The sequence below is a fragment of the Boleophthalmus pectinirostris genome, unplaced genomic scaffold (assembly GCF_026225935.1).
Source record: "Boleophthalmus pectinirostris isolate CB_2022bp ecotype Guang Dong unplaced genomic scaffold, ASM2622593v1 HiC_scaffold_11, whole genome shotgun sequence".
In the NCBI taxonomy this organism is placed as follows: Eukaryota; Metazoa; Chordata; class Actinopteri; order Gobiiformes; family Gobiidae; genus Boleophthalmus; species Boleophthalmus pectinirostris.
In genome coordinates, this window is record NW_026570994.1 from 4962082 (window position 1) to 4980445 (window position 18364).

Consider the following 18364-nt stretch of genomic DNA (forward strand, 5'->3'; position numbering starts at 1 on the left):
AGTACAAATCGCTGCTGCTGTGCTCAGACAGAAATCCTTCAAATGCAAGGCTGGTTTTACTTCTAAAATTATTCTATCAACACAGACATTTACATGGACAGTCTGGTGTAATAATTGGTTTTGGGTGTTTTGTGGAGTGGGTAAGATTGTTTTTAGTGGCAGGAGAACTGTGGCCATTGACATGCACTAGTCTAGCACCAGCGACCTCTGCAAATACAAGGACTGGATGGAATATTTCAAAAAGTGTCTCCACACGTCTCCAACACTCTGGACCTCCTTTCCTAGTGAGCCAATGTCCAAAATTCTGAACTGTCACTTTAAGTTTATTCACTGATTTTCAAGCAGTGCGATTGTGAACTCTAGTGCACCTCAAGGTATCGCCAGTTGTGCTTTAGAGTGAAGTCCAATCTCAGTTAATTTTGAAGTGTCCTGAGTAGGGCTGGGTATCATTAAGAAGTTGCAGATACGATACATATCTTGATACAATGAGCTTTCGATTTGTTATATATTTCAAATCGATTTGATACAGTTCAATAAAAAATAAAGGCTAAATCATGTCTGTGATACTAAAAGTCTTTGTTAAACCACTTCTTGTGCAAAGTTCATATGAAACACAAACATTTTAATCATCAAAACACTGAAAATGTCATGTATCGCATAAACAAGTTTCTTTCCAATGAACAAGCAACAAAACTAGCTCTGTAACAAAATAATTTAGTAAAATATACCCAAAAATACTTTTGGTGATATATCGATACAGCAGCTACTGATACTGTATCTTCACTTTAAATTGCACAATATATAGATTTTTTTTTTTTTTTGCACACCCTTAATTCTGAGCAACTTTTGGACCAGTTGAGGAAGCCAAAATAATCATCTTTACCAAATAGAGCAAAGAGTCAGACACGGGGGCAATGAAGATATCTGCACCATTTCTCTTCTAATCTCTGTAATTAAGTTTTTATTTTAGTGTGTGGATGCCCTGGAATCTTAATAACTAAAAAAGTTTGCAGTGACTCTTAAAGGTTGAAAAAAACTCACTTGTGTAAAGAAAAGGGCAGACTTAAAGCTACCATCTGTAATTAGACTGGCTGACCCGCCCCTGTTGCATTCTCACATATCACCACTAGATGCTGTCCATGTTACTGCTGTCTGACAGTGTCCAGTTTTTACCTGACAGAAGAAGACCAGAGAGCAAAGATGAGTCTGAACAAAGGAGAGAGACCAACTTGCAGATGGAACCTTTAAAGAAGACAAATTATGCAAAATTTAGCTTTTATTAATGATGCTATATTGTTTCCTCATCAAACACATAGTACCTGGAGTTGTATTTTGCTTTATTCACATGTATTTGCTGGATCCTGGTTTAGTAGGTCCACTCCTTTAAGCCCCATAAAACATGCTATTTTAGATTTCCCAATTTTGTGACGTCAGAGGTAAAAGTTTGCCATTCTCATGTACTGTTTTTAAGTCCATATATGCTCCCACACGACAGTTCTCCATAAATATATTAAAGTTTAAAATATAAAGTACTGTAGTGTTCTAAGTCTCATTTTAAAACCCACTTTTATTCTCTTTGGCTTTTAACACTGCGTGAGTTGTGTGATCCTCTGTTGCATTTTAATGTTTTGTTTTATTGATGTTTTATTCATTTATTCTTACGGGTCTCTTTTAAGGTTTTATTTATTTATTTGTTTTTATACAGTTGTTTTTATTGTCTTAAATTGTAGATTTTTTTTTATTTTTCTATGTGCAGCACTTTGAAATGTAGTATAGAAATAAAGTAGATTGATTGGGATAAAGCATGATACAGAACTATACATTACAACTTCACAAACCTGATGTGATGTGCTATACCGTATTTTTTGGACTATAAGTCACATTTTTTTCATGGTTTGGGTGTTTCCTGTGACTTATACTCCGGTGGTACTTATATATTAAAATGTTCACAGTGAAGCATCGAGAGGTTCTAGTCTTGTGTGTGAGTATCTGCTGCTCCTGTTCCTCCTGTACCACTGTCACTTCACTCTACTGCACATGTCTCCTGCAGAAAGAGCCTCTATCATGTCTGTATCATGTCAGTCGCACCATTACTTCTGTAACACTGAACAACTTAACATTTAAACAAACTTATAAAGACGACCGAGAAGACTGAATACAAATGCCCCAAAAACAAATCTGCAGCTGATAACGGTAATCGAGCAGCAGAAAGAAAGTTTGGAGTGAGCGAGAAACTTGTGACACGGGGAGGGTGAAACATGAAACTTTCCTGAAGTCACTGGATGGATGGACAAAGCCTGGACTTCAGTGACACCGAAACCATCCTGTCAGGATTCAGAAAGGCCGGAATAATTCGAACTGGAACTGATGCTTAGTCTGATGACAGCAACACGGAAGAGAAAGCGTCGCTCTGTTTACCTCCGGAGGTCGAGGCCGAGTTGTTCAGAAGTGACACCGAGGATGAACAACTGAATGGATTTAGTGATTTGGAGTGAGATGGAGAGTTTGTTCAACTTATTCTGTTCTGTTGTTTATGTTATAATTATCTGAAGAACTGTTCATATGTGACGTTAACAGTTTGTTCTTCTCTCTTCTACTGTTTTTAGTAGAACTTGACTTTCAACAGGAAATGTCAGTTCCTGGTCTCTGATTTTAGAAACTACATTTCCCCAAAAAAGTGTGACTATATATTTTCTTTTCTTCTTCATTACGCATTTTTTTGGCTGGTATGACTTATACTCCAGAGCGACTTGTAGTCCAAAAAATGTGGTAGTTTCATTAGCAGGGATGCATGTTGATTGTGTTGTGAAAGGGGAGTGACTTAGCGCAAAGAGCAAGACTCATACATTGCTTTTTTTTTTGGTAAATATAGCATTTTCAAGACAATAAAAGGGAACACGATGATCTAAATATGTTATGTGTTGGCAGTTAATACCCCATAGAAGTAAAACGCCCCCTCTTGTGTACTTTAACGTGTACTTCAATTATCATCGTTAAATCGTTAATACCTTTTTAAATCTGTAAGAACACAGAGTACATACAGTTCCTTTTATGTGCTCCTGCTGCAGTGTGAAGTTTATTTGGAGAGGAGCTGTAGAAACCAGGGCTTTTCCCCAGAAACCTGTTTACTTAAAGCACCCCATCGCCTTATTAGTATTAATCAGAGCTACTTCAGAAAACCCATATTCCGCCATTGGACATTTCTCTATTATTTATGATGAGTTTGAAAGGCCTAGATTTCTGCTGCAGTGGAGTGGAGGGGGAGAAGCATGCATATCTAAACATGATGCCTTTCTCCAGTTTACTTAAGCAACACTCGAGTAAATATTGGCTTGGAAAACAGTTGCAAAACGCTGTATCCCGGCGCCGGCCAATCGGAGAGGGGCGTCGGGGCGCACTGCGGAACATTTTCGACGCGTACCGTGCTTCATCTGCAAGTCCTTTTGAGGTTCAAAGCGAGTAGAGCTGTAGAGTCTTGCCTCCAGTCCGCAGTGCACAAGAGCTGGGAGGGTGAGAAAGAGGAGAAAGCAATGGACGCAATTAAAAAGCAATCAGTTACGTTTGATTAAAGTACTTGTAGGTGTAGTAGTAGTAGTAGTATGCAGTAGAAGGGGATTTTAAGGTTAGGGTGCGCTGTATTGTCTCCCTAGGGAAATTAGGGCTTTGCGTTTGATCCATTCGTCAATGCCATCGGGGTGTCAGGAGCAGTGGGAGCCATCTCCAGATCTTGAGCTGGTCTTGGTCAGGACTCGCTGGAGGATTTGATGCATAGTGCATGTTTTAAGTCACGACACCACAACATTTCAACATAAAATCAGAGTACTTTATTTTTTATTCCCATCCCTCAGTGGTCCAGGTAGTTTCCATAGTGATCCATGGGCGTATATGTATCTGTGTGCTCTTATATTTGTTGTAATAGAGCTCAAGATCATTCTAAAACTATTCAGGAAAGCGTAAAGGGACAGGCTGGGATTTTGGACTTAAAGCTTAATTTCCTAGTGAGCCAGAGTGTTGGAGACATGTGGAGACACTTTTTGAAATATTCCATCCAGTCCTTGTATTTGCAGAGGTCGCTGGTGCTAGGCTAGTGCATGTCAATGGCCATAGTTAGCCTGTCACTAAAAACAGTCTTACCCACTCCACAAAACACCCGAAACAAAACTATTATTACACCAGACTGTCCATGTAAATATCTGTGTTGATAGAATAAGTTTAGAAGTAAAAACAACGTTGCATTTGAAGGATTTATGTGTGAGCAGCAGCAGTGAGTTGTACTTCCTGGTAGAAAGCTCGGTAGCGGCGGACTGATATATGAGAAAATAGTCCCTCAACATGTGACGATTCATGCGATGCAAGGTTAGTTTTATTTCAAACATTCTATCGACAGACATTTGCATGAAAAGTCTGGTGTAATAATAGATTTGTTTCGGGTGTTTTGTGGAGTGGGTAAGACTGTTTTTAGTTCCAGGATAACTATGGCCATTGACATGCACTAGCCTAGCACCAGCGACCTCTGCAAATACAAGGACTGGATGGAATATTTCAAAAAGTGTATCCACACATCTCCAACACTCTTTACTCACTAGGAAATGAGACCCTATATCCAAAATTCTGAACTGTCCCTTTAAATTCTCTCCTGTCAATATGACTTTCTTAGTATGAATACTTGCCCAAATGAGTATCTACTTTCGATACTAATTTGAGTATTGATCAGTATCAGATTTTCTATACGTTGAAATGGACTGCCAGAAGGATACTCACCCAGACACAAGGAGCAGAGGCAAACTCGGAGCAGAAAGACTTGGGAGTTGAAGCAGGAACTCTCAGGAGTATCATTAAGAAGTTTCCGATACTATGCATACCTCGATACTTAGGCCATGATATGATACATAGACAGAAATCTGGAACAACATCCCAGCTGCAATAAGAGACTCCACCACATTCAGTACATTTAAAACTAATCTGAAATGATGGCTTAAGAGAAACCAGGTCTGTGACCACTAGTGTTATGCTCCTATGTAAATGTCAGTGTTGTATGTCATGATTGTGTCTTATTGTGCTGTTTCTACCATGTTTGTCTATTGTGTGACGTGCTCTTATGATTTATGTCTCTGTCTCTCTGACCTGCCAGGGACTACACATGAAAAGTAGCCTTTGGGTTAATTCTGGCATATTTAAAAGTATATGTTCATGGATATGCATTGTTCCTTTTAAATAAATAAAACTATAAACATTTCAATACGGTCAGCTTTTGATTTGATACGATATATATTTCAAATCGATTCAGTACGGTTCAATTAAAATAAAGGCTAAATTATGTCTGTGATACTAAGTCTTTGTTAAACCACTTCTTGAGCAAAGTTCATATGAAACACAAATATTTTAATCATCAAAACAGTGAAAATGTCAAATGTGTCGCATAAACAAGTTTCCTTCCTCTGAATAAGCAACAAAATTGTAGCTGTAAGAAAATGATTTAGTAAAATACACCAAAAAATACTCTTGGTGATATATCGATACAGCAGTCCCAAATATCATTACTGTATCAATACATTAAATGATACGTTATATATCGATATTTCAATATTTTTGCACACCCCTACTCTTGCTGTGAGTGGTGACTGGTAGCCACTTAGCCACTGTGCCCTCAATCTGCACTCGATTTAAAACTGTAACAGTTCAGCTAGTGTTTTTCAAGCTTGTGTTACTTGTGTTCTACCTGAGCAGTTTTGTTGCACTATGAATGACCCCTACTATTAGTGTTTTTCTCATAAAATATAGCATATTCAAGAGATAATAGACATAATTTCTTTGCCTCAAATAATAATGCGCCATCTGCTACAGTATGCAATTTTCTGGAGACGGAACATCACCTGCATGATGTTGTGGAAATAGAAAGTTAAAACCATACTTCAGGGACATTCTCCGTGGAGATAGATATGTTTTATGGCATACTGTGGAAGATTACAGCCAAAAGAACAACATTTCCATGGCCTTCAGACCAAATAAGAGTCAGGTTTGTGGAGAAGCAAGCCCACTCAAGCCTGCTCATAGTGCTCATAGTTTTGTCAGTGAATAAAGACAACAGAAATAGACCAAAAAAAAAAAAGCATCCCCCCCAAAAAAATTCTTAATTATCTGAAAAAATAAATAAAATAATAATAATAATAATAATAATAATAATAATAATAATAATATAATAATATATATAATAATAATAATAATAATACAACTCAACACATTTTTTTAAGCAGCTCAAAATGAATAAAAAAAATTACTGACAGACCACTTGATGCTTTTTCTATGTAGGTTTCCTGATTTAATAAAAAGGTTCGATATTATAGGCCTAGTACACAGCCTATGCCGATCCAAAATGAATGCTCCAAGGCACATGGTTTCTTGTGGTCCACCTGCATAGAAAAACTCAACAAGAAAAAATAATGTGATGAAGTGTTGTTAAGTCGCACCACCCAACAAACTAGACCTTGTAGTGTGATATTGGATCATTATTTTAACATTTCACATTGTCGGTAAACCGTGTGTGTCATGTAATCTCGAGGGAGTCATGGCGTCCCTGCAGTGACCTTTTCAATATTTTATGCATGTATCTCATTACCATTAAACTTCGTGCAATATTTGGACTAATAAACACATTCTGTCTGATATCTGTTTACACGGCAGGATTCCTCTTGGTTGCGTTTTGTTTACATATGTTCAGTGCCTTCGAAATCCCTTTCATCGCGGCAAGACACTCAGCTCACACTCAGAAAATTCACCAACAAAAAACAAAACAAAAACACACCAGAATATTTTACCGAATCTTTATTTATATTAAATTAAAAATATACTTTCGACAGATTCATGTAACAAACATGAGGAAACAGTATTTCTATGATATAAAGCTTTGGGTATGGTTCTCAAAGAGCAGTGGTTAGCGGAAAGGGATGCTAACGGGGTAAGCTAATGGCTACGCTAACAAGGCTGCCATTTTTGTTTTGTCGAGGTCAGTCAATCAAACGCATGCAAAATAAATATGAAAATGTACGCTATCGGGAAGGCTGTGGAGAAAACTTGGCTCAGTTATATTTTTCGGGGGAATTCCACGGTGATTGGCAGCGCTCTCGGGAGTTTACAAGTAGGCTAACGTTAGCTTGGAAGGTGGGCGACGAATGGTTAGCGAGGTCGCTATCTTTCATAATACCGGTTTTACACGTTAGCGGAAAAGGTCCACTGAACAAGGATTCCACGTGATCAAACAGAATCAACAAGCACTTGGGGAAAAATTAGTCAAAGATACAATTACATAAAGCAAATACTGTATGTACGGCTCATTATTTTAGAGATAGAAATCGAAACCCCGCGTATATTTACAAATTCACCACATTTTGGCCAGTTTTTATAAAAATACTATTCACATTTTTGTTGTTGTAGTGTGGTAGTAACCCCAAAAAGATTCTGTACAGATTGATAATTTAAACATCTTAAATGACAGCCAAAAGCGACAATTTGTGCAAGAAAGATGCAACCGAAACGAACGCAGCAATGTCGACGCTATGACGTTAAATAAATTAAAATCTCCAAACAAAACGATATAGGGTTTACACACAAATAAATGTAAAGAGTCCCGTTTTGTGCTACTAATTTCCGTAAAAATAGCAGGGATTCTTGTGTCCACTCTGAATAGTGGTAGGTTATATTTATACAAAGGTAGTAAATCACACTTTACCATGCAGGGTGTTTTTTCTGTACAGCCTTTACGCATGTTGTGTCAGTACGTGGTGGCTACATGCGTCTGCACCGTGGCTTGGAGAAAAAACTGTAAAAAAGATGTAAAAAAGTGGTAGCAGCAGGAAAAAATGTCCAAGTTTGTTCCTTGTGTGGTTGGATGACAATGATCGGATTGCGTTTTCAAACCTAGCTAACTGGCTTGTAGCTAACGCCCAGTTTAAAAGGCAGACATTTTGACGCCAATGCGAGTTAGCTATCTGAGTGGTACAGCGATATCATCTAATGTTAGCATATAAAACTAACTAACTAACTAAAGTCATGACAGAGATGAAATCGAGGTTCCACCAAAATCTTGTCCATGAAAACTCGTGAATTTCATGTTTGGATGGATGTACGATCAAAAGTTTGCTTTAGCTACACATTTGTCGTGTAGCTTGCGATGCTAATCAAGTTTCGATATGGTTTGATTCAGAGAAAATGGCTATGGGGAGGTTAAGGTAGTTTTAAATGAGTCTGTTATTCACAAAATAACGCAAGATAATTAGGGATGGTCCGATATGAAGTTTTTGAGACAATACTATTATTCAATATTTGTCTTGCTATTGTGGCTGATAACTGATATTTGCTGAAACTGATATTAAACTTTTAAAACATGACATCTGTGCACACACTGGGGCAATGCAGAGAAAATATCAGTGCCAAATAATGGCAAATTTTCTATATCAAACCAATACCAATATCTGACAAAATCCTCTGATATCACAGATATTGTCGATAACCGAGTTTCCATCCCTAAAAATAATACTTGATGGAAGTCAGTGCTGGCTAACATTTTTGGAACCAAATCCAGAATTTTAGACATTTAGCAACCAATCCCAATCCATTTTACTAGGGATGCAATGATCCAGTGTTTTCAGTTCTGATACTGACATCGATACTTTGACTTTGAGTGTCTGCCGATCCCTAATGATAACCAGTGTAGGGATGGAAAATGGTACTTATTTCCATAAAACACAGACTTAACTTACAACATATAAAATCCATCCATTTTCTTCCACTTATCCGCGGCTGGGTTCTGGGGGCAACAGTCTAAGCAGACTTCCCAGACTTCTTTCACCCCAGACACTTCCTGCAGCTCCTACAAGGAGACCCCAAGGCATTCCCAGGCCAGCAGAGAGACATAGTTCCTTCATTGTGTCCTGGGTCTTCCTAGGGCCTCTTTCCGGTGGGACATGCCCGGAAGACATCCTGAGAGAGGCATCCGGAATAGATGTACGAGCCACCTCAGCTGCTCCTCTCGATGTGAAGGAGCAGCGGCTCTACACCAAACTCCTCCCGTGTGACTGAGGAGCTCACCCTAGCTCACCCTGCGGAGGAAACTCAATTTGACTGCTTGTATCCGTGATCTTGTCCTTTCGGTCATTACCCAGAGCTCAAAACCATAGGTGAGGGGACAAAGTACTCCCTCCCTCTTCACCACAATGGTCCAATACAGCAACTGCATCACTGCTGAGCTGCTGGGTGAAGAGTTCCTGCCTCAAGTGGAGGAGTTCAAGTATCTGGCATCTTGTTCACATCAAATCCAATTGTGTTATGCAAGCGTAATTTATCCTTCAAGTATCTACTGAACAGCTTCATATTGATACATTTTTAAACTTTATGAGATATTTTATGCTAAAATCAGCTGGTAAATAAGTCTACCATCCAATTAAAGGCAGAACCAATATCATGGAACAACACCAAAGCCATCAAAATTTTCAGTATCAGAGCCGATATTCAATACCAGTATCGATATCAGTGCATCCCTACATTTTACTAACAAAAAATGTTAAAATAAAGTGGACTTTTGGACCAATCAAAAAAGACGAACTTACACGGACTACAGCCAAAACAAGCCTCAAAAATGACTTGGTACTTCATATAATTTCAGTGTATCTATGTATATATCCTAAACAAAAAACTGTAATATTATGCCACTGGGCTGTGACAAAAGTGTGCCATTCTATTTATTGCTCAAACGTCCTCTTGCTTTGTTACGTCTTGTCTCACTTTTAACTTGTGCACATTCTTCTGACCTGCTATTTAGCGTTTCTCAAAGTTCCTCTGGGAGCCGGCGCTTGTGAAGGGCACTCCGAAACAAGTCGGGTCTGGCGTCTCATCTGAATTGCAATCTCCAGCGCACTCTTTCCCAGGGTTGTCCGCATAATTCAGAGCAAACGAAAACGCAATTTACTTAACCGTCGGAATCCCATTTTTTTCCCATTCCATCACTGCGTATAAACAAGCTCTCTATAAATATTTTACACCCATATTAAATGCTGTCTCCGTTTCATTACGGCTCCAAAAGGGACTACAAAATACCCCTTCATCCAATAATTATGAGATCATCAAAGCGGCGTTAGCAATACTGTTTGAAGCTAACGGAATTGGTTGAAAACAAGGGCATACTCCAAGCCGGGCGGTAGGGTAGGGCAGGGTAGGATAGGCTAGGCCCGGACGTCAACACTATGTACTTTCCATTGACTTTTTAAACAGCTTGATCAAAAGTGCTAGACGGAGAGGGCAAAAACACTCCACACAGCAAAACTACTTCAAATAAATACACGAAACTGCAAACAGACTACAAGCTAGAATCACTTACGTAAAAAATAATAACTGGTTCGTAATGTCTTCCTTGTGAGCGTTCGGTATGGCTTGGCAGGAGGAGTAATGGCTGTACACCGGCGCTTTTAGCAGCATTGACTGGCACTTCGCCTATACTTCAGTTTCAGTAGTAGTGAGTAGTAAGTCCCGCGGGAATCGCAGTGTTGCTCAAATGCTAATACGCTTTCCATGTGGGTTGAAGTGTGAATATATCAAAAACACGCAGTCCGTAAAGATAGGCATTTCAGAAAACGGTAATGTGGACGTCAGTGGGTTAGCCAGTGGTGGAAGAAAATTAAGTACAAAAGTAAAAGCATAATACAGTTTTTAGGTATCTGTACTTCACGTAAGTACATTTTACAGTGGATACTTTTTACTTTTACTTCACTAAATTCGAGGGCATGTATCTGTACTTTCTACTCCACTATGTTTTAGAGTCAGACTTGAGTCACTATTTTTAGATTTTGACACTTGACTTGATAAAATAGACAAAGACTTGACTTTGACTTGAAGGTCAGTGACTTGGGACTTGACTTGGACTTGAGCCCTGTGACTTGAGAAGACTTGATGCTTAAACTAGTTGACAAGTTATTATTATTATTATTATTATTATACAGCTGTTATTAATCACTCTTAAATCTTAACTCTTTCTGTTCTGACCATAATAATTCGCACTCTTGTCAAGGCATTTAAAAAGGAAAAATTTGCATTTCTACAACTCTTATATAAATACTCATATACCATAACATTTTTAAATAGCCAAAATCTAAGGCTAAACTATATTTGATACTTTGGCTTAAAGACCTGAAATGACTTGAAGCTCAAAGTAGATGACTTGGACTTGACTTGGACTTATGGGCCAGTGACTCGACACTCAACTTGGCCTGTCTTTGACTTGGGACTTGAGGTCAAAGACTTGAGACTTACTTGAGACTTGCAAAACAACAACTTGGTCCCAACAACTTGCTGAAATGGTTTGAGACTTATTTTGAGCACATTCAATTTCAGTTAACATCCCAACTTTGCGTAAAACAAATACACAAATACACAAAAACAGCCAGAAATTTCAAGAAATCAACTGAACCACTTAAAATCTGCTAAACTCATGATCTGCATTTCATCCTGTAAAGGTTCTGAAATTCTCTTCAAAAGATTTGCACTTTTGATTCTTTTAGCACATTTTTAAACAAGTATTTTAATACTTTTACAGCAGTAGATTTTTTCATGTGATACTTTTACTTTTATTAGAATAATCTTGTGCCCCATATCTGTACTTTTACTTAAGTAACAACATTGAGTACTTCATCCACCACTGGTATTAGCTATGAAAAGTGTAATTTTGTGTTGTGTATATGAAGTTATTAAAATACACGTACAGTAGTAGGCCTATATGTGAAAAACAATGATAGAAAATATACCGGCGTATTCTATTTGTCCGTCACAACTATCTACGGTACAGCCTTAATCAGCGGCTCTCTTTTTTTTTTTTATTGCAAATTTTTACAAAATGTATTATTATTTTCTTTCAGTATATTCCACACTGTTATATATATTTAATTAAAACAATACATTATTTAGGATTTAAACTGAATTTTTTAACGTAAATTTGACTTTTCGCAACCCACGTTTGGGTCTTGTTCTACCAGTCGGAAATCGCTGGCTTGTACCTGATTTTTAAGAATGTAAAAGTGGTTGTATATATTAGAATCTTAACTTAAAGATGAATATTAATTAATACTTATTTATGTAATATGACCCGGTTGGGAGAAATATTGGCACGGTTTTTAAATAAGAAAATTTACAATGGCTGAGAGAGCTATTGAAAATAAATACTTTCTGTGCTGTTAGGTCCAGCTAATATTAGTTAGCAGCAATTGGAAGCGTCATCATAAACAACTCTATCAATACACCAAGTTTTAATATGTAAAAATCTTAACTTAAATCTTTAACTTAAATAGCCATGTACATGAGTCTAAGTTACTGTGCTGTGCTGGTGCTGTCTGGTGTTTTTCTCCTCGCTTTGAACTTTCTGATTTTTAGTAGCTTTTAACTTCAACTATTTCTCCCAACATGGCAACCAGTGATACGAAAGTTAACAGTGCATGGAAAGGCTGCTTCTTAATCAGCCAGTCCACCATCGACAACACAGCAGTTTGCCCGGCATATTTTCGGACATTTCTAAAAGTAAAAAAAAAAAAAAAATCTCAAAAAAGTAACCGCGGAAACGAAAAAGCTGTCGTTTTGGCCATCACAGTATCACAGTTACAGTAGAAAGATAATGTCACATATCGGATGGGAGATGGACAACACATATTTATACTAGTATAGGCAAAAAGATTGGATATGATTGTGGTGAATGCTCCGTTGAGTCATGTACAAACCTCGATATTCCCATCACAGAACAGTCTATCTGCTTTATTACCAGCAGACGTAATTGTAAATAGTTAAAACTCCTCCGCATTGGCTGGCAGTGAGTTCAGATCCTTCAAAACGTCCGAGTATGTCCCATTCCATTCTAGGAGCTAAGAGTCTATCTACAACCGAAATGGATTTGAGATGGTAAAGGTGCTTGCGGTTTTTGTGGACTCTCCTCGGAACGACGCTACAGTCTACAGCGGATGGCACATTATTAGGAGGTTCGGGTTCAGCTAAAAACGTTCGGCTCGCAACGTTCAGCTCCCTGTTTGGATGGGACAGTGGATACCGGAGAGAAAAGGAGAGATGTTCAGTTAGGCAAAAAGTCTTTAAGGTAGCAGAGTCTAGACTACAGTGTTCCTTTGCCGGTAGGGTGGGGGCGGCAGAACTGTTCCCGGTTTCAGGGAGAATTCCGACATATATTCGGGATTTTCAGCCACCGCGGGTCGTATGTGTCCGTTTTGCTTATAGAATAGCTTAGCGTTGGTGGACCCTCCCTGCGCGCCGTCGGCTCCCATCTGGACTGAGGATTTTTGAGGCAAACTGTGCTGCCAGTATTCCGGATTGTCAAACGTAACCTTGAGCTTTTTCCCGCTGCCCTTTCCCGTCGTGTGGCCTCCGTGCTTGAGCAAGCTAGCAGGATGCATGGTGCCGCCGTGGCTCTGGTAGGCCGGAAGGGTGCCGATGCCCATGGGCGCAGCGGTGGACAGGGTACCCGACTGCCCCGCCTGAGCTTGGGCTGAGGTTCCGATCTGGCTGGTTGGGTTTCCGAGTTGCCCGGCTTTCAGGGTGTGGTGGAGGAGGTGCCCGGGCGGGAGGTGGTGGCAAGCCAAACCCGCGGGAGAAGGCTGCGATGAGGGTAACGGGTAGTGCGGCAAGCTGGTCTGGATGGTCAACGGAAGATGGGGTCCTGAGGTGGTGGCGGAGATGGAAGAGGGAGGCTGGGAGGGCAAAGGTAGGCCGTTCCTCCTGAGGACTTCCAAGCCAAGGTCCGCTGGGTTGTGGAAGGTGTTGAGGTAGAGGGGCTCGTTGATGTACTCGTCCTCCCCCTTGCCGGGCTGGCTGTTGGGGGTGCTGTGGTAGCCCGGGTTGTCCAAGGCGTGGATCTCTCCGTTTTTGCGACGGGAGACGAAAGGGTTCTCCTCGATGGGGTTCAGGTACTCTAAAGCAGAGAAGGTAGGAAAGATAGGGTGGAGGGAAGGAGAAAACAAAAGAAAGGTAAGAGGACAGAACCAAGAAACCCACATAGAAAGTATTGAATATTACAAACCCGTTTTTTGTCTAAAATGTGAAGCCGTATTGAGCAAATGTGTTACAAAATGTTTACAGCTGCAATCCAGTATTCTCTTTTTGCCTAATGCCAGCTCAGATAACAGGGAAGGGCATCTGGTGTAAAACATAGTATGACAAATACCTATCACATCAGGCTCTATGGAACAAAAGGTAAAATAATTATAATTTAATTGGTACCAATTAATAACTACACCTTACTAAAGCACGAACAAAGATTTCACAGCAATTCATTAAGAATGATTCAGGCTTAGTAAATGCTTAAAGTAACACCGCTTAACTTTCTGAAGGTGGCACTTCACCTGCACGTTTCCACGGAAATAGAAAGTTAAAACCATGCTTCAGAAAATTCTCCGTGTAGATAGAAAAGATGTCTTTGTTGTTGTTTTTTTAGTTTTTTTTACTGTGGACGATTATTAGTCTGGTTTCACTTCATAGAAACCATCTGACCTTGCGGCATTAGGATTCGTTCGCTCGACAGTAGGCGGGTACTTTTTTTTTATTTAACCAAATGCTGCTATGTATGTAATGCGTCGCTGGTATATTAAACTTTTCCCCAGTCCTGTAGGAAGAAGGGCAATAACGTCTTCCCCTTGATAAAATTCACCAAACATTCTCTTTGTTTTCTTTGTTTAAATCCTCGATCTCGGGAATCGTTGCCAACACAGAATGTATGACTCTTCGCTGATTGGCTGGTGCCCGAACTTGCACTTCCGGGGTTTTTGTGAACCATCTAGTGTATTCCGATTCCTGACCTCGCTAGAGAGAAATGAAATTGAGTGGAGACACTAGGTGGCTCCAGCCTGACTAGATGATTACAGGCAAAGGACCAGCATTTCCACGGAAACAGAGTACAGAGTAAACAAGTAACGAGTCAGGTTTGTGGAAAGGCAAGCTCGCTCACAGTAAGGATGCTTTTTTCCCTCTCTTTTTCAGTGTTTGTTTTTGTTGTTTTAGGCTATTTTTTTGCCAGAAAGTTACACAGTAGGGATTTGATGAAGAAGTTAAGGTTAGGAGTAATAATTAAGTAGTTACAAAGCCTAAGTCATTCTTAATAAACTATGTGTTCATTATGAATTACGAATTTGTCCATGTTTATTAAGGCATGAAGCTACATTCTCAGTATAAAGTGTTACCATATTTTCTTTTAATTTTTGCAAACCACTGAACCAAATGCTTGATCTAGCTTTCACAGAATTTTAAAATGAGTTTGTAAATTGAAACACCACGAGAAACAGATGATTGTCTAATGAGTGTAGAAGAGCGTAGCAGGGGCGGATATGATAATGGGAATAATAGCATCCTCTCCAGACCAGACGGGCACAGCGCCAACCCTCTTTTGGCACGGCACACTCCATCCGCCGGGGGGTGAAACTACCAGCAAATGACCCCTCTTCACCAGCTTCCAAGCGCTATAATATTGAGGTGCCAAAAACTATTGATTTCACCCACTCTTGTTGCTCCTTGACTTTGCATCAGATGTGTGGTTTGCTCCGAGAAGGGTTATATTTGGAATTGCGCGAGGAAAATCAAAGACTGTGAAGCGCGCGCGGGGTTGACGGACGGAATTATGATCAAAGAGGATGCATGACTCGGTGGTGAGGCTAGCATACACGCCGCTACGTCAACTGGGGACGGTAATCAATGAAAAAAAAGGTAAAACATAGTACAAAAGAGTGTTTACTGTGAATGATGGGAGATGAGGGAGAGGGAGCTCAGACATCTGAAGGAAGGTTGTCTTTGATGGAGTGGAGATGGCAAAGGGGGGAACTACTTGGTTTGCTTGAAAAACATACAAGATTACAAGTCGTGTTGCGGGAAAATACATGTGTTAGGGTATTGATTTGCCTGGGAAAATCTCTATCTATATAAAAACGGGTGTATTCCGTGGAACTATTTCAATTCATTATTTTATTTTTCTCTCTGTAAACAATGTGTAAGGGCGACCACTGTAATTGAAATGTCATTGGTGGACGTTTCAGGTTCACAAATTCAGAAATGATATGTTATGGATCGTCTCAATCAGGCACACAGTATAATGTACAGTACCTAAAAATACAAGCATAGGAGTTTTCACTTTCTGATATAGCTTTTGAGCCCTGTCCTTGACAAGCACTGTTCGGAATTTATTTTAAAGAGAATCCTCTGAAGCTTGTTTGTAATACATTTGTATTATGTTTTATATTTTAGGCTGCGTTCAGACTGCATCCTATGTGACCTGTATCTGATCTTTTAATGACAGTCTGAACCACACAGATCCAATTTTTTCAAATGCGACCCAGGACACTTGGATATGTGGTCCTAAAACCGATACATATCGGATCTTTCGACATGCGACTTCAGTCTGAACGGCCAAAGCGCATTCATCCGACCTACACGTTATCAACAGAAGTAGGCGAAAATTGTTAATGAACTCCGTGTCACTGAAGCAAAGCGCTCTTGGCTACGTCTCTGCATCCACACGTTCCTTTCAACGGACGTTGCTGCCGCTGCCCCACAAAACACCACGACCAAAAACCTCGTCCTTCTCCTTCTCAATTTCCTCCTTAAAACAAGTAAGTTGTTCATGTTCTGGCTCCGGTACGAGAGGAACTTTAAAATCTCCAGGTGCTCAATGCTGCGTCCATGTTTGGACAACTTCCGTAAACACAGAGCACGCTCGCTACGGTTGACATCATCGTGTCTCCAGTGCACATGCGGGACACTTTTGGGCTGTTTAACGTTCACACTGGAGTCACATACAAGTTGCATTTAATTGGAAATGTGAACGACCTCGCAAAAACATCGGATTTCACAAAAAAATCCGAATTGAGCATTAAGCCCTGCAGTCTGAACGTAGCCTTAGATTCTCTACAAACACTTGGCCTCCTCTCACTGATTTCATGCAAAGTAGTGATCAAAGCAAAGGGTAGCTATTTTGAACAGACTAAAATATGAAGTGTAATTTTTGTTTCTAAAAACTATAATGTAAATAGTCATGAAAATCAAGAAAAACATTGAGAACTTTAATTGGTAGTGTATTTCACCACAATCATCAAATCGTACGCATTCACGAAACAGTTTCTGTACTATTTGTTGTAATGTTGTCACAGTACCCTTATTTCAAACTCTATTTTGATACTCAAGATTTGACTCGATACTCGATACAGATTTTGATACCCAAATAATAAGTTTAAAAGATCTTTTAAAATACAATGACAATATTGTAATTTTCAACACAAAACCATAGTATTTTTAGTACACCATGCAGTTTTACACTAGTTCTGTTCACCAAAGGTCTTTTTTTAGTATTTTTTTAGTACATATTGTACTGCGTAACTCAAATTTGATTAATTACTGTTGTAAATGTGTTATTTTGAACTTTGTGCACTAATAAATGGATAATGGTTTATGTTTTATAGGTATCTAACAGTAAAACATCCAAGGCTTGTCCTCTTATATATACTCTATGTCTTGCGACCGCTAAAATTAGTAACTCTCCGGTATTTTCATTTGTAAAGGCTCACTGGACACAAAAGGTTGGAGATCCCTAAATTAGTATGATTTTTGATGCTTTTGACAGTTCCTTATCTGTTGTGTTTACCTGAGGAGCTCTTGTCCTTCATCGGCGTCATGTATCCGTCTTCGTCCGTGTCTCCTCTGGACGTCCTCTCGCCCAGGAAGATGGTGGGGTCCGCGCTGTATCGATGTCCCCCGCTGTCCTCTGAGGTGCCCTGGCTGTACCTGTGTCCCCCGCTGTCCTCTCCCGTCCCCTGGCTCTTGTTCTTCTTGTGCAGGCTTCCGTTACAGCGCTGGTCCTCCAGGGCTGAACCCCCAGAGGCCTCCTGGGTCGCGCCGGCCTGGGCCCCAGACGATGAGCCCTCTGTGGGGTTGGGGCCGCCGTCTCTGTAGCCAAACTGGTTCTATAGAAAAAAGACATATTATTTAGAATATATAATGTCTGTTGGTTCCTCTTCGTAAAGGTGCATTATGTAACTTTTCTGGTAGAGGGTCTGTCAAATGCTTTTTTACATGGAGATGTTGTTGCTTTTTCTGGAATATTTCACAGTATGGTATTAAACTTTTCTATCTTCATGGAGACCAAACCAGACTAAGTTACAGGTTAGATCTGTGGAGCGGCGACCCTGCTCACAGTCAGAATGTCTATTTTTCTAGGTATTTTTGAGCTATAAAACCATCTGTAATTGTATAAATGTAAGGTAGAGCTGTTTAATGTCACACTGTGGAACATTTCAAGCAGAGCAATCACATCTCGAAACAAGCAGGTGATGGACCCTCAAATATAAAG

General features: G+C 39.7%; 1 protein-coding gene across 1 annotated transcript in view; it reads right to left on the reverse strand.

The window, feature by feature from the left end:
• Positions 1–13130: 13130 nt before the first annotated feature.
• The window catches only part of LOC110170911 (receptor tyrosine-protein kinase erbB-4), a gene marked incomplete at its 5' end in the record, with an annotated part of 420000 nt that continues 414766 nt past the window's right edge, over positions 13131–18364 (reverse strand). Inside the window, 2 exons of the mRNA XM_055166723.1 lie at positions 13131–13948; positions 17660–17978. Of these exons, the coding sequence (XP_055022698.1) occupies positions 13131–13948; positions 17660–17978 (1137 nt within the window). The remainder of the gene's footprint in view (positions 13949–17659; positions 17979–18364) is intronic.